This window comes from Haliotis rubra, unplaced genomic scaffold, assembly GCF_003918875.1.
Source record: "Haliotis rubra isolate DU_JTF1 unplaced genomic scaffold, ASM391887v1 Scf1245, whole genome shotgun sequence".
In the NCBI taxonomy this organism is placed as follows: Eukaryota; Metazoa; Mollusca; class Gastropoda; order Lepetellida; family Haliotidae; genus Haliotis; species Haliotis rubra.
The window spans coordinates 86,507-109,072 of record NW_025765165.1 but is presented as its reverse complement, the minus strand read 5'-3'; the positions used below and the strand labels follow the sequence as shown (position 1 = coordinate 109,072).

The window sequence follows — 22,566 nt, the reverse complement described above, 5'->3', positions numbered from 1 at the left end:
GCCCAGACAGTGTCTACATGTTACATAGTATCAATAAGGCCCAGACATTGTCTACATGTTGCACTGTGTCAATAAAGGCCCAGACAGTGTCTACATGTTACAAAGTATCAATAAGGCCCAGACATTGTCTACATGTTGCACTGTGTCAATAAAGGCACAGACAGTGTCTACATGTTACATAGTATCAATAAAGGCCCAGACAGTGTCTACATGTTGCATTCTGTCAATAAAGGCCCAGACAGTGTCTACATGTTATATGGTGCCAATAAAGGCCCAGACAGTGTCTACATGTTACACTGTGTCAACTGAGGTGAGGCAGTGTCTACATGTTACTGTGTTTGAATGAAGACCCAGGCAGTGTCTACATGTTACTTTGTTTGAATAAAGGCCCAGGCAGTGTCTACGTGTTACTTTGTGTCAATAAAGGCCAGGACAGTGTCTACATGTTGCATTGTGTCAGTTGAGGACCAGGCAGTATCTACATGTTACATTGTTTGAATAAGGCCAAGAAAGTGTCTACATGTTACATGGTGTCAATAAAGGCCCAGACAATGTTGACATGTTACATTGTGTCAATAAAGGCCCTGTCAATGTCTACATGTTACATTGTGGCAGTTGAGACCCAGGCAATGTCTACATGTTACATTGTGTCAATAAAGGCCCGGACAGTGTCTACATGTTGCATTGTGTCAGTTGAGACCCAGGCAGTATCTACATGTTACATTGTGTCAATAAAGGCCTGGACAATGTCTACATGTTACATTGTGTCAGTTGAGGCCCAGGCAGTATCTACATGTTACATTGTTTGAATAAAGGCCCAGACAATGTCGACATGTTACATTGTGTCAATAAAGGCTCAGACCATGTCTACACGTAACATTGTGTCAATAAAGGCCTGGACAGTGTCTACATGTTGCAAAGCCTCACTTGAGGCCCAGACGGTGTCTACATGTTGCATGGTGTCAATAAAGGCCCAGACAATGTTGATATGTTACATTGTGTCAATAAAGGCCCTGTCAATGTCTACATGTTACATTGTGTCAGTTGAGGCCCAGGCAGTATCTACATGTTACATTGTTTGAATAAAGACCCAGACAGTGTCTACATGTTACATTGTGTCAATAAAGGCCCAGACAGTGTCTACATGTTACATAGTATCAATAAGGCCCAGACATTGTCTACATGTTACATTGTGTCAATAAAGGCCCAGACAGTGTCTACATGTTACATAGTATCAATAAGGCCCAGACATTGTCTACATGTTGCATTGTGTCAATAAAGGCCCAGACAGTGTCTACATGTTACATAGTATCAATAAGGTCCAGACATTGTCTACATGTTGCACTGTGTCAATAAAGGCCCAGACAGTGTCTACATGTTACATAGTATCAATAAGGCCCAGACATTGTCTACATGTTGCACTGTGTCAATAAAGGCCCAGACAGTGTCTACATGTTACATAGTATCAATAAAGGCCCAGACAGTGTCTACATGTTGCATTCTGTCAATAAAGGCCCAGACAGTGTCTACATGTTATATGGTGCCAATAAAGGCCCAGACAGTGTCTACATGTTACACTGTGTCAACTGAGGTGAGGCAGTGTCTACATGTTACTGTGTTTGAATGAAGACCCAGGCAGTGTCTACATGTTACTTTGTTTGAATAAAGGCCCAGGCAGTGTCTACGTGTTACTTTGTGTCAATAAAGGCCAGGACAGTGTCTACATGTTGCATTGTGTCAGTTGAGGCCCAGGCAGTGTCTACATGTTACATTGTTTGAATAAGGCCAAGAAAGTGTCTACATGTTACACGGTGTCAATAAAGGCCCAGACAATGTTGACATGTTACATTGTGTCAATAAAGGCCCAGTCAATGTCTACATGTTGCATTGTGTCAGTTGAGACCCAGGCAGTATCTACATGTTACATTGTGTCAATAAAGGCCAGGACAATGTCTACATGTTACATTGTGTCAGTTGAGGCCCAGGCAGTATCTACATGTTACATTGTTTGAATAAAGGCCCAGAAAGTGTCTACATGTTACATGGTGTCAATAAAGGCCCAGACAATGTTGACATGTTACATTGTGTCAATAAAGGCTCAGACCATGTCTACATGTTACATTGTGGCAGTTGAGACCCAGGCAATGTCTACATGTTACATTGTGTCAGTTGAGGACCCAGACAGTGTCTACATGTTGCATTGTGTCAGTTGAGACCCAGGCAGTATCTACATGTTACATTGTGTCAATAAAGGCCAGGACAATGTCTACATGTTACATTGTGTCAGTTGAGGCCCAGACAGTGTCTACATGTTACATAGTATCAATAAAGGCCCAGACATTGTCTACATGTTACATTGTGTCAATAAAGGCCCAGACAATGTTGACATGTTACATTGTGTCAATAAAGGCCCAGACAATGTCTACATGTTACATTGTGTCAGTTGAGGCCCAGGCAGTATCTACATGCTACATGGTGTCAATAAAGGCCCAGACAATGTCGATATGTTACATTGTGTCAATAAAGGCCCAGTCAATGTCTACATGTTACATTGTGTCAGTTCAGGCCCAGGCAGTATCTACATGTTACATTGTTTGAATAAAGGCCCAGAAAGTGTCTACATGTAACATGGTGTCAATAAAGGCCCAGACAATGTCGACATGTTACATTGTGTCAATAAAGGCTCAGACCATGTCTACATGTAACATTGTGTCAATAAAGGCCTGGACAGTGTCTACATGTTGCAAAGCCTCACTTGAGGCCCAGACGGTGTCTACATGTTGCATGGTGTCAATAAAGGCCCAGACAATGTTGACATGTTACATTGTGTCAATAAAGGCCCTGTCAATGTCTACATGTTACATTGTGTCAGTTGAGACCCAGGCAGTATCTTCATGTTACATTGTTTGAATAAAGGCCCAGAAAGTGTCTACATGTTACATGGTGTCAATAAAGGCCCAGACAATGTCGACATGTTACATTGTGTCAATAAAGGCCCAGTCAATGCCTACATGTTACATTGTGTCAGTTGAGGCCCAGGCAGTATCTACATGTTACATTGTTTGAATAAAGGCCCAGAAAGTGTCTACATGTTACATGGTGTCAATAAAGGCCCAGACAATGTCGATATGTTACATTGTGTCAATAAAGGCCCAGACAATGTCGACATGTTACATTGTTTGAATAAAGGCCCAGAAAGTGTCTACATGTTACATGGTGTCAATAAAAGGCCCAGACAATGTCGACATGTTACATTGTGTCAATAAAGGCCCAGACAATGTTGACATGTTACATTGTGTCAGTTGAGGCCCAGGCAGTATCTACATGTTACATTGTGTCAATAAAGGCCCAGAAAGTGTCTACATGTTACATTGTGTCAATAAAGGCCTGGACAGTGTCTACATGTTGCAAAGCCTCACTTGAGACCCAGACAGTGTCTACATGTTGCATGGTGTCAATAAAGGCCCAGACAATGTTGACATGTTACATTGTGTCAATAAAGGCCCAGTCAATGTCTACATGTTACATTGTTTGAATAAAGGCCCAGAAAGTGTCTACATGTTACATGGTGTCAATAAAGGCCCAGACAATGTCGACATGTTACATTGTGTCAATAAAGGCCAGGACAATGTCGACATGTTACAATGTGTCAGTTGAGGCCCAGGCAGTATCTACATGTTACATTGTTTGAATAAAGGCCCAGAAAGTGTCTTCATGTTACATGGTGTCAATAAAGGCCAAGATTGTGTCTACATGGTACATGGTGTCAATAAAGGCCCAGACAGTGTCTACATGTTACATTGTGTCAATAAAGGCCCAGACAGTGTCGACATGTTCCATTGTGTCAATTGAGGTGAGGCACCTGGCAAAAGAATCAGAGCTCTATCACAAGAGTATTCAGTTAACAGAACAGTGCTTTATGACATACAAGGTGAACATAAAGCATTCTCCGTTGTTAGGCAGGTGTGTAGAGGGTAGGAATCCATCTTTAGTTGACAAATGTCTCTTACAACATCCTGGTTTCTTCCTGACAGCTAAAGTCCCTTTGGAAATTTATGGTGCCAGTTTACTGCAGTTCCACCAAGATAATGGTTCCATTTACACAAATAGCAGTGAGAGAAGGCATTCCAGCTGTTTCCTGCCCTTACAATTTACCCTGCTTTGTACAGATGGGGACACCATCATAAGCTGGAGATCCTGTTAACAACTACTGGTTGATACAAATCATGTTCTGAGTGGCAAAATAAGCAGCCAAACTTTCCATTCTAAAAGTTAGCGGAAATATAATCTAAATGGAGAACCAAGACCTCATGGTACAACTGAAACATCAAATCAAGCTCTTAGGATGAATACCACTTATGTTCTATATGGCTGGCCAGTGTGTGTGGGTGAAGGGTGATGTACATGGGTGGCCAGTGTGTGTGGGTGAAGGGTGATGTATATGGGTGGCCAGTGTGTGTGGGTGAAGGGTGATGTTTATGGCTGGCCAGTGTGTGTGGGTGAAGGGTGATGTATATGGGTGGCCAGTGTGTGTGGGTGAAGGGTGATGTTTATGGGTGGCCAGTGTGTGTGGGTGAAGGGTGATGTTTATGGCTGGCCAGTGTGTGTGTGGGGTGAATGGGTGATGTGTTATGGGTGGCCAGTGTGTGTGGGTGAAGGGTGATGTCCGTGGCTGGTGGCCAGTGTGTGTGTGGAGAAGAATGATGTATATGGGTGGCCAGGGGTTGTGTGGGGGTGAAGGGTGATGTATATGGGCTGGCCAGTGTGTGTGGGTGAAGGGTGATGTATATGGGTGGCCAGTGTGTGTGGGTGTGAAGGGTGATGTATATGGCTGGCCAGTGTGTGTGGGTGAATGGTGATGTATATGGGTGGCCAGTGTGTGTGGGGGTGAAGGGTGATGTATATGGGTGGCCAGTGTGTGTGGGTGTGAAGGGTGATGTATATGGGTGGCCAGTGTGTGTGTGGGTGAAGGGTGGTGATGTATATGGGTGGCCAGTGTGTGTGTGTGATGGAGTGGTGAAGGGTGATGTGTGTAGGTGAAAGGGTGATGTATATGGGTGGCCAGTGTGTGGGTGAAGGGGTGATGTATATGGGTGGCCAGTGTGTGTGGGTGAAGGGTGATGTATATGGGTGGCCAGTGTGTGTGGGTGAAGGGTGATGTATATGGCTGGCCAGTGTGTGTGGGTGAAGGGTGATGTATATGGGTGGCCAGTGTGTGTGTGGAATAGTGAATGGTGATGTATATGGCTGGCCAGTGTGTGTGGGTGAAGAGGTGATGTATATATATGGTGGCCAGTGTGTGTGTGGAGAGTGAATGGTGATGTATATGGCTGGCCAGTGTGTGTGTGGAGTGAATGGAGGTGATGTATATGGGTGGCCAGTGTGTGTGTGGGTGAATGGTGATGTATATACCACACAAGGAACGGCCCATGGTCAAGGACAAGGACATGGAAAAATAAGGAAGGAATGACGACAGACATGGCACACACCATGGCACACAAGGAGGACATGGCACAAGGCCATGACCCACACACAGGACATGGCACAAGGAATGGACAACGGAGGAGGTCAAGGAATGGACAAGGAAGGAAAATAGTGACATGGTGATCCATATGGAAGGATCTTGTGAATATGGAGGAATGAACGACCATGGAAAATAGTCAGGTGGACAAGGAATGGACATGAAAAGTAGACACACAAGGACAAGGATGGACACATGGTGATATGGAAAATAGGAACAAGGAAAATGAAATAGTGGACAAGGATGGACATGGATGGAATAAAATAATACTGAAGGAATAAAATAAGGATGGACACACAAATAGTGGAAGGACAACAGTCTTAGGAAGGACATGGAAATAGGCCAGGATGTTCAGAACCAGTTCATGGGATCATAATAGGAAGGACACCAGAAGAGAATGGATGGACATGGAAGAAGGTGGATGTCTGAATGGAAGGAAAATAGTCAGTGGCATGGATGGCCCAATGGCATGGTGGATGTGGTTCATTCAGGAATGGATGACAAGGAAGGACAAACCAGATAAGGATGAAGGAAAATAGACTGAAGGAAAATAAGGAAGGTGATCCATGGAATAGGGGTCTTAGTGGACCAGGAATGGACAACCATGGTAATGGAAGGAAGGGACATGGAATAGTGGAAGGATGGAAGTCAGGAATGGGGCTGAAAATGGAGAAGGATCCATATGGAATAGGGGTCAGGAAGGATGGAATAGTGGAATGGACATGGAAATAGGAAGGATGGCATGGTGGGTGGACAGTGGTGGTGGATGGATGAAGGACACCAGGAGGAATGAAACAGGAAGGATGGAAGGAATAGTGGATGGAATGGAATGGTGGACAAGAAGGGACAACAGGGTGGAAGGATGGCCATGCAGGACACCAGGCATGGACAGGGTGGCTGGGTGGACAACCAGGGGTGGACGGAAGGGTGGAATAGTGGACAATGGATGGTCAGGGGTTGTTTATTGGGTGAAGGGGTGATGTCTGTGGGTAACTTAGGGTTGTGTGGGTGAAGGGTGATGTCAGGTGGGTGGCCAGGGATTGTCTGTGGGTGAAAGGGTGATGTCTGTGGGTGGCCAGGGGTTGTGTGTGGGTAAAGGGTGATGTCTGTAGGAGGTCAGGGGTTGTGTGTGGGTAAAGGGTGATGTATATGGGTGGCCAGGGGTTGTGTGTTGGTGAAGGGTGATGTATATGGGTGGCCAGGGGTTGTGTGTGGGTGAAGGGTGATGTATATGGGTGGCCAGGGGTTGTGTGTGGGTGAAGGGTGATGTATATGAGTGGCCAGGGGTTGTGTGTGGGTAAAGGGTGATGTATATGGGTTGCCAGGGGTTGTGTGTGGGTGAAGGGTGATGTCAGTGGGTGGCCAGGGTTTGTGTGTGGGTGAAGGGTGATGTATATGGGTGGCCAGGGGTTGTGTGTGGGTAAAGGGTGATGTCTGTAGCAGGTCAGGGGTTGTCTGTGGGTCAAGGGGTTGTTTATGGGTGAAGGGTGATGTCTGTGGGTGGCCAGGGGTTGTGTGTAGGTGAAGGGTGGTGTATGTGGGTGGCCAGGGGTTGTGTGTAGGTGAAGGTTGATGTCTGTAGCAGGTCAGGGGTTGTTTATGGGTGAAGGGTGATGTCTGTGGGTTGCCAGGGGTTGTGTGTGGGTGAATGGTGATGTCTGTGGGTGGCCAGGGATTGTCTGTAGGTGAAGGGTGATGTCTGTGGGTTGCCAGGGGTTGTCTGTGGGTGAAGGGTGATGTCTGTGGGTGGCCAGGGGTTGTCTGTGGGTGAAGGGTGATGTAGACTGGTTACATGACGGGAGATCATGTAGTAGGCTGTTTGTGGGTATACTAGTGCTGCCTTGTCCACTGAGTAACTACTCCCCTTGACGACTGGTTACATGACGGGAGATAATGGCTTAGTTCTGATGTAGTGCACCAACGATAAATAAGGAAGGGAGAAATGAACATGACATTATGATAAGCCCCAAATCAAAATACATTCATACTGGTATTAATTTGCACTGGCATTAGCATAAAGGTTGTATTTTAACAAGACATGACAAGGTTAAAAGTATGTGGTCCTAATGCTAAGTAGAGCTGGTAAATGGAACCAATGTGCTAAAGAGCAGCAGGAACCAATGTGCTACAGTACGTGCTACAGAGCAGCAGGAGGAGGAAAGATGCCTGCAGGTGCACTACATCAGAACTAAGCCTTATCGGCAAGTCAAGAGGAGGAAAGATGCCTGCAGGTGCACTACATCAGAACTAAGCCTTATCGGCAAGTCAGAAGAAGGAAAGATGCCTGCAGGTGCACTACATCAGAACTAAGCCTTATCGGCAAGTCAGAAGAAGGAAAGATGCCTGCAGGTGCACTACATCAGAACTAAGCCTTATCGGCAAGTCAGAAGAAGGAAAGATGCCTGCAGGTGCACTACATCAGAACTAAGCCTTATCGGCAAGTCAGAAGAAGGAAAGATGCCTGCAGGTGCACTACATCAGAACTAAGCCTTATCGGCAAGTCAGAAGAAGGAAAGATGCCTGCAGGTGCACTACATCAGAACTAAGCCTTATCGGCAAGTAAGGAGGAGGAAAGATGCCTGCAGGTGCACTACATCAGAACTAAGCCTTATCGGCAAGTCAGAAGGAGGAAAGATGCCTGCAGGTGCACTACATCAAGAACCTGCAAGCCCTTATGGGCAAGTCAGAAGAAGGAAAGATGCCTGCAGGTGCACTATATCAGAACTAAGCCTTATGGGCAAGTCAGAAGAAGGAAAGATACCTGCAGGTGCACTACATCAGAACTAAGCCTTATCGGCAAGTCAGAAGAAGGAAAGATGCCTGCAGGTGCACTACATCAGAACTAAGCCTTATCGGCAAGTCAGGAGGAGGAAAGATGCCTGCAGGTGCACTATATCAGAACTAAGCCTTATCGGCAAGTCAGAAGAAGGAAAGATGCCTGCAGGTGCACTACATCAGAACTAAGCCTTATGGGCAAGTCAGAAGAAGGAAAGATGCCTGCAGGTGCACTACATAAGAACTAAGCCTTATCGGCAAGTTAGAAGAAGGAAAGATGCCTGCAGGTGCACTATATCAGAACTAAGCCTTATCGGCAAGTCAGAAGAAGGAAAGATGCCTGCAGGTGCACTACATCAGAACTAAGCCTTATCGGCAAGTCAGAAGAAGGAAAGATGCCTGCAGGTGCACTACATCAGAACTAAGCCTTATCGGCAAGTCAGAAGAAGGAAAGATGCCTGCAGGTGCACATACATCAGAACTAAGCCTTATATGGGCAAGTCAGAAGAAGGAAAAGATGCCTGCAGGTGCACTACATCAGAACTAAGCCTTATCGGCAAGTCAGGAGGAGGAAAGATGCCTGCAGGTGCACTACATCAGAACTAAGCCTTATGGGCAAGTCAGAAGAAGGAAAGATGCCTGAAGAACTAAGCCTTATCGGCAAGTCAGAAGAAGGAAAGATGCCTGCAGAAGCACTATATCAGAACTAAGCCTTATCGGCAAGTCAGAAGGAGGAAAGATGCCTGCAGGTGCACTACATGAGAACTAAGCCTTATCGGCAAGTCAAGAGGAGGAAAGATGCCTGCAGGTGCACTACATCAGAACTAAGCCTTATCGGCAAGTCAGAAGAAGGAAAGATGCCTGCAGGTGCACTACATAAGAACTAAGCCTTATTGGCAAGTCAGGAGGAGGAAAGATGCCTGTAGGTGCACTACATAAGAACTAAGCCTTATCGGCAAGTTAGAAGTAAAGATGCCTGCAGGTGCACTACATCAGAACTAAGCCTTATGGGCAAATCAGGAGGAGGAAAGATGCCTGCAGGTGCACTACATAAGAACTAAGCCTTATCGGCAAGTCAGAAGAAGGAAAGATGCCTGCAGGTGCACTACATCAGAACTAAGCCTTATGGGCAAGTCAGGAGGAGGAAAGATGCCTGCAGGTGCACTACATCAGAACTAAGCCTTATGGGCAAGTCAGAAGAAGGAAAGATACCTGCAGGTGCACTATATCAGAACTAAGCCTTATCGGCAAGTCAGAAGAAGGAAAGATGCCTGCAGTATCGGCAAGTCAGGAGGAGGAAAGATGCCTGCAGGTGCACTACATAAGAACTAAGCCTTATCGGCAAGTCAGGAGGAGGAAAGATGCCTGCAGGTGCACTACATCAGAACTAAGCCTTATCGGCAAGTCAGAAGAAGGAAAGATGCCTGCAGGTGCACTACATCAGAACTAAGCCTTATCGGCAAGTCAGGAGGAGGAAAGATGCCTGCAGGTGCACTACATCAGAACTAAGCCTTATGGGCAAGTCAGAAGAAGGAAAGATGCCTGCAGGTGCACTACATCAGAACTAAGCCTTATCGGCAAGTCAGGAGGAGGACAGATGCCTGCAGGTGCACTTCATCAGAACTAAGCCTTATCGGCAAGTCAGAAGAAGGAAAGATGCCTGCAGGTGCACTACATCAGAACTAAGCCTTATCGGCAAGTCAGAAGAAGGAAAGATGCCTGCAGGTGCACTACATCAGAACTAAGCCTTATCGGCAAGTCAGGAGGAGGAAAGATGCCTGCAGGTGCACTACATCAGAACTAAGCCTTATCGGCAAGTCAGGAGGAGGAAAGATGCCTGCAGGTGCACTACATAAGAACTAAGCCTTATCGGCAAGTCAGAAGGAGGAAAGATGCCTGCAGGTGCACTACATCAGAACTAAGCCTTATCGGCAAGTCAGGAGGAGGAAAGATGCCTGCAGGTGCACTTCATCAGAACTAGGCCTTATCGGCAAGTCAGAAGAAGGAAAGATGCCTGCAGGTGCACTACATCAGAACTAAGCCTTATCGGCAAGTCAGAAGAAGGGAAGATGCCTGCAGGTGCACTACATCAGAACTAAGCCTTATCGGCAAGTCAGAAGAAGGACAATATGTAGATCTCACACACTCACACAACTTTCACATCAACTTTGGCATTTACTATTTGTTTTTAATTGGACTAAAAATCCTACAGGATGATTATAAAATACATCAAACTCTTGAAGGATTTACATGGAACTATTTTATCTGATCTGTTCAACAAAGCTGAAAAATGCAGGATGCTTATCACTCCCTGTTTCCAGGCAACGGTGAAATGTCTTTGTTATTCCTGAAAGTTCAAGTATGACCAAGAACATGGAAAACAGTTTGTTGAGAGGAATGAGTAAACACAACCACAGACTGGCAAAGCTTGGCAGCTCTTGATCGGAACATGAAAGCGAAAATGAAAATTCTACTGAAATAGAGAGAAGATTAAGTAAGAGAGCTTGTCCTATACGGTAGCCTCACTGTGGTATCAATAGGTCAAAGCCCCTCCAACCCAAGCACTGCATCAATGAGGTTACAGGCACTCTACCGGGAGTATTGCATCAATGAGGTTACAGGCATTCTACCGGGAGTACTGCATCAATGAGGTTACAGGCATTCTACCGGGAGTATTGCATCAATGAGGTTACAGGCATTCTACCGGGAGTACTGCATCAATGAGGTTACAGGCACTCTACCGGGAGTACTGCATCAATGAGGTTACAGGCACTCTACCGGGAGTACCGCATCAATGAGGTTACAGGCATTCTACCGGGAGTATTGCATCAATGAGGTTACAGGCATTCTACCGGGAGTACTGCATCAATGAGGTTACAGGCACTCTACCGGGAGTACTGCATCAATGAGGTTACAGGCACTCTACCGGGAGTACCGCATCCATGAGGTTACAGGCATTCTACCGGGAGTATTGCATCCATGAGGTTACAGGCATTCTACCGGGAGTACCGCATCAATGAGGTTACAGGCATTCTACAGGGAGTACCACATCAATGAGGTTACAGGCACTCTACCAGGAGTACCATATCAATGAGGTTACAGGCACTCTACCGGGAGTATTGCATCCATGAGGTTACAGGCATTCTACAGGGAGTACCGTATCAATGAGGTTACAGGCACTCTACCAGGAGTATTGCATCCATGAGGTTACAGGCATTCTACCGGGAGTACTGCATCAATGAGGTTACAGGCACTCTACCAGGAGTACCATATCAATGAGGTTACAGGCACTCTACCGGGAGTATTGCATCAATGAGGTTACAGGCATTCTACAGGGAGTACCGTATCAATGAGGTTACAGGCACTCTCCCGGGAGTACTGCATCAATGAGGTTACAGGCACTCTACCGGGAGTACCGCATCAATGAGGTTACAGGCACTCTACCGGGAGTACCGCATCAATGAGGTTACAGGCATTCTACAGGGAGTACCGTATCAATGAGGTTACAGGCACTCTACCAGGAGTATTGCATCCATGAGGTTACAGGCATTCTACCGGGAGTACTGCATCAATGAGGTTACAGGCATTCTACAGGGAGTACCACATCAATGAGGTTACAGGCACTCTACCAGGAGTACCATATCAATGAGGTTACAGGCACTCTACCGGGAGTATTGCATCCATGAGGTTACAGGCATTCTACAGGGAGTACCGTATCAATGAGGTTACAGGCACTCTACCAGGAGTATTGCATCCATGAGGTTACAGGCGATCTACCCCCAAGTACTGTATCTATTAGGTTACAGGTACTCTCCCAAAAGTACTACACTAATGAGGTTACAGGCACTCTACATGGAGTATTGCATCTATTTGGTTACAGGCACTCTACCAAAGTTCTGCATCAATGAGGTTACAGGCGATCTACCCCCAAGTATTGCATCAATTAGGTTACATGCGCTCTACATGGACTGGAGTATTGCATAAATGAGGTTACAGGCACTCTACCCCAAGTCCTGCATAAATGAGGTTACAGGCACTCTACACCAAGTACTGCATCAATGAGGTTACAGGCACTCTACAGTGAGTATTGTATTAATGAAGTTACAGGCACTCCCCCAAAGTACTGCATAAATGAGGTTACAGGCACTCTACCTCAAGTACTGCATAAATGAGGTTACAGGCACTCTACCTCAAGTACTGCATAAATGAGGTTACAGGCACTCTCCCCCAAGTACTGTATCAATGAGGTTACAGGCATTCTACCCCAAGTACTGCATCAATGAGGTTACAGGCACTCTACCCCAAGTCCTGCATTAATGAGGTAACAGGCACTCTACCCCAAGTACTGCATCAATGAGGTTACAGGCACTCTTCCCCAAGGTCTGCATGAATGAGACTTTCATTGGTGTTAGTAACATAGCTCCTGGGTGAAATACAACCATATCAGCAATTCTCATTGGTGTTAGTAACATAGTTCCTGGGTGAAATACAACCATATCAGCAATTCTCATTGGTGTTAGTAACATAGTTCCTGGGTGAAATACAACCATACCAGCAATTCTCATTGGTGTTAGTAACATAGTTCCTGGGTGAAATACAACCATACCAGCAATTCTCATTGGTGTTAGTAGCATAGTTCCTGGGTGAAATACAACCATACCAGCAATTCTCATTGGTGTTAGTAGCATAGTTCCTGGGTGAAATACAACCATACCAGCAATTCTCATTGGTGTTAGTAACATAGTTCCTGGGTGAAATACAACCATATCAGCAATTCTCATTGGTGTTAGTAGCATAGTTCCTGGGTGAAATACAACAGGCATGAACAATGTCCTCATGCAAACATGTTAGCAGTACTGGTTCACTCTGTGTTGAAAGATGAACTTTGTTAGTCAGTCTCAACTATGTCAATAGTAAATGTGTTATGCCTACCATTGCATGGAGCCATCTGAAATAAGCAAATATGTACAGTTGCATTTGGTCATCATATGCTTTGAAACAAGGTTGTTATGTACCTAGATGTGTATCCTACTACAGGTGTTTAAGGAATGTCAGTGGTGATGTCTCTAGATGTGTATCCTACTACAGGTGTTTAAGGAATGTCAGTGGTGATGTCTCTAGATGTGTATCCTACTACAGGTGTTTAGGGAATGTCAGTGGTTATGTACCTAGATGTGTATCCTACTAGAGGTATACAGGGAATTTTTGTGATTTCAGTGTTAGGGAAATTGATCTTGTAAATCATCTAGCTTCTTCAACTTAGTAAGAGAATCATACATAAGGAGTTGTCTTACCTCACTTGCTAGTCGAAGGCGTTTATTTTCCTGCCTCCAGGCTAGAGCTGTAAAGCTCTCAAAGAAATTTCCATCGGATTCCTGTACCCTGAAAACAGGAAGCATACTGTCACTTTACAGAATCACCATTCCATGAACAGCTGCATCTTTCACAAGACAGAGGAGGCACACATGTCCATGTTCACGCAGCTCATGTATGGCTGTACCAGGGCTGAAGTCGACGGCGTGGTGGACTGCTCCCACTGCCGTGTCCCCTGTGTTCAGACAACCATGTGAACACTGCAGCAGGTCTGGGTACAGTTTACCTGTCCGGAGTCAGCTCTCACTGCCATCAGTGCATGAATATAGAATGAGAAGTATTGATCCTGTCACTGTGATCGGACAAACATTTGCAAATACGACCTGTGTACATGACTCTGATGCATCAGCAGCTGTGCCCTCCTCATTATTGGCTCACAGTCTTACAGGGATAAAGATGTGTCCGTTGCCCCCTACTCAGCCAGGTTGTAGTGCAGTGGTTGTAGAGCAGTGCTACGTACATATTTGTGAGGTGTCAGGTGATCAGATTTAATTACTTTTCAAGCGTCTGTTCAAAAACAAGGTGACAATCCAACTAGGGACCTACAATCTATGAATGCATGGAATCATTTAACATACTAAAGTATATATCAGGCATATTAATGTATATACAAGCATATTAAAGCATATATCAGGCATATTAATGTATATAATTATTATCATAAATGTTCCCTCTGAATAATGTTTGCCTTTTATCTGTGAGACATGCAGAAATGGAAATGAAAAAATAAGCTAAGTCAAAGTTATCTTTAGTGGTATGCCTTTGTCGTCAAGTGTAATTATCTCCATTAGCTGTGACATTGCAGCACAGCCATTTGAAATCCTCATAATATTTCTGTAAGGGCCACATACAGGACGTGTTTACAGATTGGAAGTGAATCTTAAGTTTTCTTAAACTTTTTTCATTGCATCGATTGGTCAGTGTTATAATATTGGATTTTGAACAATCGCAAGTTTTGTGTGAATTTTGGGTGACTTTGACTTTGTGATTGGACTCGTTTTTTGCCATTTTCCGGTGTAAAAAATTTATGTCGGATGGGAACCCTCACTCTTTATGTACCATGTGTATCATATAGGACCTTCATGTCGCTGCTTGCTCTGTCAAGGTTTATCTGATGAAGACTGGGTTAAAATGGACGCTGCTTGTTCTAATCCTAATGAAGTTTTCTTTGTCTTTTGAGCCCCCCTAAACATGTTAAATCCTCTTCTCAATCTCTCTCTACAAATCTTGACGCCATTACGGCGTTATTCATCTTTTAAGAAAGATCTTAACGCCTCCATGAATTAGTCCCTCGCAGATATCTAGTCAAGGACTTAGGCTAAGTTTAACATGTTACAAGGGCAGACCACATAAGCGGACCAGAAACGTACGACGCCATAGTCCAGAGTCATCACCCTTAGGATGGTTTGGTGCTCTACATGGGAAAGCTGTGTACCGAGTCTGAAGCTGAGCGCTGATCTCCGTGGGTGAGGCAGCAGTCTTCGAGCGGGCAGGACAATGTTGACAGGGTCGACAGACAGTAGGATTTACCCAAAGCACAAGCCTCATGGGCCATTATTGGTGGGCCCGCTCGGCAGGCTGCTGTTCCTGCACGGGCAAAAGACCAACGGGCTTGACCCAGTGGCCCATGATCAGGTCACGTTCTGGGGTCAGCCCAGAGAGATTCGGCCGGCAATTGTGGGTCAGTGTCATAAGGGCACATGGTGATAGATAACCCACCAATCATCCCACTTGCCCCAGACTTCACGGACTCGGAGGGTCCCAGTGTTTACCTTGTGTGGCACACAAAGATTGTCATGATAGAGGGTTTGTTAAATATGCCTTCCACGGACACTTCTGAGGAAGATTAAGCACCTACTTAGACATTTCGGGAGAAGTTAGAACTTCTACATGGATTTTACCTCTGTACTCTGCCTTTGAAACCAGACTTCCACCAGAGCTGGACAGAGACTTTACCCAACTTGACTCTAAGGCCAAGAAGGATCCCTTCGTCCATCTTCCAAAAAGGATTTACGTGAATTTGATCAAGTAGCTACATCATCAGTCAAGATTATGCTACATTCTAAGATGCCTAGCGTTTAGAACAATCGACAAAAAAATACATTATCAGACAATAAAGGTATAGTTTTTTGATGACGTAACAATTGAATGACGTTATCCCGTCACTGCGCCATTCTAGTGTGCCCCCTCGTAATCGAACCATTTTACATTACGTCACAATGTAAGCGACGTCACGATGCATGTCAGTTGTCATCGCCTCGTACGGCCTCCTACAGTAAACTACTCCGTTGCATCCCATTTCTTGGTATGCAGTTGCTTCACGCAGCTAACATCACTGGTGGAAACATTACATTTATGTTTTACGACCGTTAAAATGTGTCAATTCGACTCACAAGTTTTCAGCGACACGGTAACGTTCGCAATGTTTACATTCCCACAATGCAATCGTGGAATGTCCCTTGACTACTCAGCTTCATCTGGATGTACTGATCTAAACTTACGTTGGTAGTAGAAATGCGACATTCATATTGCCCCATATGGTTTACGTTAATGACAGATGTAATTAAAATAATTCAGAGAAGATATTTAATCCGAACGTAAACTGTCATCAAACTGTTATCATTTGTTTTTTTCTGGTAACGTTCGTCTTAACGTAGGGGGGCAGACATATCAATAGAACAGCGCGCCAGTAAGCCCTGTGCGAGCATTCTTAATTTAGGCCACCGACAACGTCGTTTGTTTTCTGCCTTAATTTAATCGTAATTATCCTTAGAAAGAATTAAATTTAGCATCTTAGAAAAGATGTAAAGTTTGCTCTACCCCAATGTGTTTTGTAATAAAGTATAGTTTTGCCCTGAACTATTATAACATCAAAGCACTCGGACTAACGTCCTCGTGCTTTAATTATAATAGTTCAGGGGAAAACTATACTTTATTACAAAACACATTGGGGTAGAGCAAACTTTATTTCCTAACTAACTGGTTCGCTGTAGGGGTCCATGCTCTACTTCCACCTGTCTTCCAGGATTATTTCGGGAGTGATGAAGGACACTAAGTAGCTAGGTCAACTCATGAGGCCGCTTTAACACATTTGTTTCTCGATGTTTTTTATCAAGGAGTATTGGATGCCACTCAAGCTCAGGTGAATGCACTGGGTCATCTGACTCCCTGGAATGATTCCACCATTTAAGTTCTGTTAGGAATCTACCCGGAAACAGCCAAAGAACAGCTATTTCAACAATCCTTGGGTTCTTCAGCCACCTTTAACAGCCAATATCAGCAGGTAATTGAAGCTAAGTATGCTGCAACAATTAGCTTTGGATTCCTTTCAGCGATCTGCATTCATTGGGGCTTCGGACTCTAGATCCCAATCTTCGTCCACTCGTGATGTCTCCAACAACAACAAAGGTCATGGAAGAGGAGCTAGGGCCCTTTGTGCCTCCAGACCAGGCAGTATTAAGTATTGACTCAGATCATCAAACAAGTTCCTTACTTCTTTACCAATCAGATCTGCTTAGACACTTAGACACAGATTGCGGATTCACACTTCCAGTCATCCCCTCATCTGTTGGCATGATCACAGATCTCAAGATTCTCAACAAAAATCTAAGGTAACGGTTTGGACAAAATGTAGTAATGGTAATGAACTAAATTGTATTCCAACCTTGAAAGATTGTTTTAGTGTAGCCTGTTTTGACTTTAACTGTAAGACTACCATGTACTTAGAATATTGCTAGCTGCTAATATGTTGTCCAAACCTTTGTATTTGATGAATATTTGTTACCATCTCGCTGTTAACAAAAACAAGTGTTTGCCACTGATATGGCAATGTCCCCCGCCGCTAAAGAATGGAATACCTATATTTACTACTTTTTGGGGGGGTCACATACAAGATGCCTGAAATGACTGGTGTCTGCATAATCACCCAGTGTAGGCTGTTGGAGACTAATATTGCACCATAATATCAACAGCAAAATGATATCTATGCAGTGGCCTGTGTAGTATGACCATGTGTACAGTATCATAGTTGTTGCAGTACCTTTCAGAATTTAATCTTTTTCAAGTGTTTAGAGGGATAACATTCGTTTGTTACACTGATGTCCTTACCGTTACCAATAATGTTACTACTGTTACTAAAACTCAATTATTGATCGCTAAATGCTCTTTTCTTTGAATTATAAGTTATTTTTAAATCAAGACAGATATTTTCTATTCTTTAGAAGCTATAATTTGCCAAACATTTATTCACAAGTTTTATATTAAGGAAAACCCAGTTCTATGGATAGTCAACTTCTTTCTTGCAATGAGTACCTACACCGAAACGTCGCACTCATTGCAATAAAGAAGTTGACTATCCAATGAACATGGTTTTCTTTCATCTATACAACTTCTAAAATGCCTCTCAAAGAAAAAAAAGTTATATATTAATATAACAAATGTCCAAACCATTACCACAGCATGGAAGAAAACATGCCATATTTGTTACAAGTTACAATTTCTAATACACATTTTACTGTCTGTCCAAAATAGGGTTAACAGTTGAAGTAAATGACATCATTATTTCCTGTCATGTTACCTGTTTCTATGTTGAATTAATTTGTTTGAGGTTTATGTCCATCCTGTTACCATTCCTGTCCAAACCACCATTGTCCGTTACTGGTGTTAATTGACTGCTCTAATTAATTCATGATAATACATGAAACACTCCTCTTTATGCTGGTGTCATCAAAAGATGTTCTGGGCTTAGTAGCAGATGTTTATTTCAGAACAAATTCACCTGTTGAAAGATACTTACATAATAATGTTTTAGAAATATGATATTATTTGTGATAAACAAATGAAAGATACAAAATTAGTAAAATCTAAATATTTTTTATATTTGTATACTTATCCTGCACTACTTACTTCCTGCACTTATTGCTTACGGCTCGAAAAGCGTGGCTTGCCAGACGATGTCAAAAAGACGTAGAACTGCAATCACTTCCTGGTCTCGGCTGCTTACTCGTCTGCGCATGCGTCACCGGAAGGTGACGTCAGCCACCTCAGATTATTGCCAGAAATCCCACAGATGGCAAAAGTAAGCGGGGAGGTAGCTGATAGCACAGGGTGATCCCTTATCATAAGTAGTGCAGGTTAAGTATACAAATATAAAAAATATTTAGATTTTACTAAATTTTTAACTAATCCTGCACTACTTACTTCCTGCACTTTATCCGACAGCCTGGAAGGTGAGCGTGTCATCTGAGGGATCGCCGCTTTACGTAATAGCAGCCAGCTCAATCCATAATCCCGTGCTCGAAGCGTTAATAACGCCTATAACAGAGAGCGAATTAGCGAAAGTGACGATCAGGTAGCGGTAATTCCAAATAAGACTGGGCGCCTTAAATGAAAAGAAACCACTAATTTTAAAGCGGGTGAAGCTTAAGGAATGCAGTAAAAAGCATGGACTTGAAAAAACAAGGATAACTCCTTAACTGACATACCTAGTTGTTTCTGAAGAAAAACAACTCATTCCCCACATGGTGGTCCGTGGGAAGGAAAACACAAGGCAGGAGGGTCACTTTCTTCGGGGAATGGCGAGTTGCTGAGCAACCACCAATGGTCCGAAGCTGTGGACATCGTTAACGTCCTTGACAGCCATGTCACGCAAATAATGACTGGCAAACACTGTGTCCGACCGCCAAAAACAACCTTGCATAATGGATGACACAGTGCAATTACTGTGAAGTGCCATAGTCGAAGCAAGTGCTCCAAGCCGCTTTATATGCCTGAAGAATGGTTGTTCTTAACCATAAGGCAATTGTGTTTTTGCTGACATCTGACTGTGACGCCCGGGACAGGGGAAGAAATAACCGTTTCCTTGTACCACGGAGGCCTTTGGTGCGATCAATGTAAGTTTTGAGCGCACAAATCGGAGCCAACAATAGATGATAATGGCGGGATGGAAAACTGTCGATCAGGTTGACCTGGTAGTTGATTTTTAGCGATGAAATCCCAACACAGACCTAAGTGCACAGAACCATGACGACGACGTTCAAACTTGATCCTAGTCACGTCAAGGGCGTGAACCTCACTCACTCTAGCCGCAGTCGCTAATGACAACAGAAAAGCCGTCTTCCTGGATAAATCAGCGAGGGAAGCGTTATCAAGAGGTTCATAAGGTGCACCACGGAGATGGTCTAAAACAGTGTTGAGATTCCATGCCGGCGGACGAAACTTCAACTTCTGGTCTTCAAGTCGGAATGAGCGAAGCATGGCCTGTAATTCTGGGATTTTGGAAATCCTTCTGTCAGTGGGAATCGCTAAAACAGAGCTAATTGCCGCCAAATACGTGGCAATGGTGCCTCCCTTCAGACGCCTGAACGTTTGGAGATAAAGTAAGAAGTCTGCTATGAACTGAGGAGACACTTTCAGCGGATCCTGCTTCCTGGTAACACAAAAGCGTTCAAACGACTGCCACTTGTCGTCATACAAATGTCTAGTAGAAGTTCTGTGCGCCGTCCCAATGGCTTTGGCTGCTCTAGCCGAAAAACCCTTAGCACTCAGTGCTTTCTGCAAATGGTCCATGCGTGCAGATTGAATCGGTCTGGAGCCGGATGCGGAAGACAGCTGTGAGGGTGCACGAGAACGTTCCTCCACGTGGGTAGAGGCAAGGGATCTCCTACCACTAGACTTTTTAGAACGGGAAACCAGTTCCTGGCCGGCCACCAAGGCGCGACCAAAATCAGTCGTAGGCAAGTTGTCTACTTGACTTTTGTGAGAACTTTGGGTAATAGAACTGGTGGCGGAAACGCATACGCGTGAAGTCCCTCCCACGATAGGCTGAGAGCATCCACCGCCAAGCCGCTGGATCCGGGACTGGGGATACATACACTGGCAGTTGATGGTTTTGGCTGGTGGCAAACAGATCTATGTTTGGAGAACCCAGTGCGTGACTTAGGAGAGTGAAGGCCTCCTTGTGTAGCATCCACTCCGTGGGAGCAACTCTGTCGGTCTCGAGAGAGCGCCTGCTAGTATATTACGCGGCACCCGAATATGCCGAACTCTCAACAGAATGTGGAGATTGTCGACCAGTTGAAAGAGCGAAAAGTCTGATCGAGGAGAAGCTGTGGCGTGTCGACCCTTGCCTTCGTATGTACCATATGACCGTGGTGTTGTCTGTGGCCACTAGAAGACAAGTTCCTCGTAGTCGATGTGCCCAATGATGAATAGCGAGGATCACGGCCTCCAACTCCAGACTGTTTATATGCCAGTTGCTGTGTTGACCCGACCACAGGCCGGAGGCTGTCTGGTCGTGTAAGTGAGCACCCCAACCCTGCAGGGAGGCGTCCACGAACAGTTGGCAATCCGGAGGCTGCTCTGTCAAAGAGACTCCTCCTAAGACGTTCAATGGGCGAGTCCACCAAAAAAGATAGTGATGTAACTGAGGTGGAAGGCAAAACCGTTGATGAACGTCTGCCCGACGAATGTATGGTTGAAGAAAGCGCTGCAGAGGACGAAGTTGAAGACGCCCTCTGCTGGTAAGATCCTGCGCCAACGTCAACAATCCCAGAAGCGACTGCCACTCTCTGAGGGACAGAGGTTGGGAGAGCGCGACGGAATCAGAGACTGAATCTTGTCCCACCTGTCCAGAGGAATCTGAACTAGGTTTTTGTCCGTCTGGAAATGGCCTCCGATGAATGTCAGAGTGTGAGTCGGGACAAGCTCCGATTTGTCCAAGTTGACCAGCCACCCTAGTTGGCGCAACAGACGAAGGGTGAAATCCTGTTGTTGTATAAGAAGTAGACGGTCTAACAGGTGCATAAGGCAATCGTCCAGGTATGGGTCGAAATTGATGCCCCTCAAATGAAGATACCGGGAAATAGGAGTTGTGATACCTGTGAACAACCACGGGGCCGTTGAAATTCCAAATGGGAAGACAGCCCATTGGAAATGTTGAGTGTTGAAAATAAAGCGCAGGTACTTCCTGTCGCTGGGGTGTATTGGAACATGGAGGTATGCATACTGTAGGTCCAGGCTGATGAGGAAGTCGTTGACGCATACCATAGATTTGAGGTATTCGAGGGACGTCATTCTAAAGTGCGGAGGACGTTCCAGGAAATTCTGGTTGAAATAGGACAGATTGTGAATCATCCTCATTTTCGCGGACCCTTTCTTCGGCACTAAGAATATAGGAGAATAAAACCCTGGTGTTATGATGGGTTTCCGGGAGTAATTCGATGGCTCTTTTCTCCAACAAAATCGCTATGTTCTCCGCTAGAAGGTCGTGTTGAACCTGAGAGTGATTGTGCCGGAGCGGGAACAGTGTCAGAGGTGGATCGGAGAGGAGGGGGAGCCGAAACCCCTGCCTCAATATATCGGTGATGTATGGATCCTCTAGGATGGACCAATTTTCCCAAAGATCCCTATTCTCCAACCTACCGTGTAGGATAAACTGGGGCGACTGGAGGTGGGAATGTCCAGTCGTCGCGCGTCCCTCACTTCACTTGCCCCTCGCCCCGTCGCCCTGGGCGAACAGCACGGCGACGCTGATATCCACCCTGTCTGATCTAGGCTTGGCACCGCCTCCCCTGCCACGAGACGGCGCTGAGTTTCTGGCACGCCGAACAGACGGTCGCCGAGGCTGGTAGGTGTTGGATGACGTGGAGGAAGGGCGTTGTCCCTTTTGAAACGCTTTCAAGGCAGTCTCCCCTTTGGCAAAATCACACACCTGCCGATAAACGTCATGAATGGCATCGTTAAACAGTGACGACGATGACCAGGGTTGGTGGAATAATTTCCGCTGAAATTCCGAATCCCATGAAGAAAAGGAGAGGAAGCCTTGCCGACGTTGGCAAGCGCCGACCTAAGGTGCTCACGCAGGTCAGTGATCACTTTGCCCTGCCATAGCATCATAG

The 22,566-nt window shown here is 45.1% G+C and overlaps 1 protein-coding gene across 1 annotated transcript in view; it reads right to left on the bottom strand.

Annotated features, from left to right (window-relative positions):
* The window catches only part of LOC124266296 (BAI1-associated protein 3-like), a gene marked incomplete at its 3' end in the record, with an annotated part of 222,224 nt that overhangs the window by 131,069 nt on the left and 68,589 nt on the right, over positions 1-22,566 (bottom strand). Inside the window, 1 exon segment of the mRNA XM_046701113.1 lies at positions 13,591-13,678. Coding sequence (XP_046557069.1) covers positions 13,591-13,678 — 88 coding nt within the window.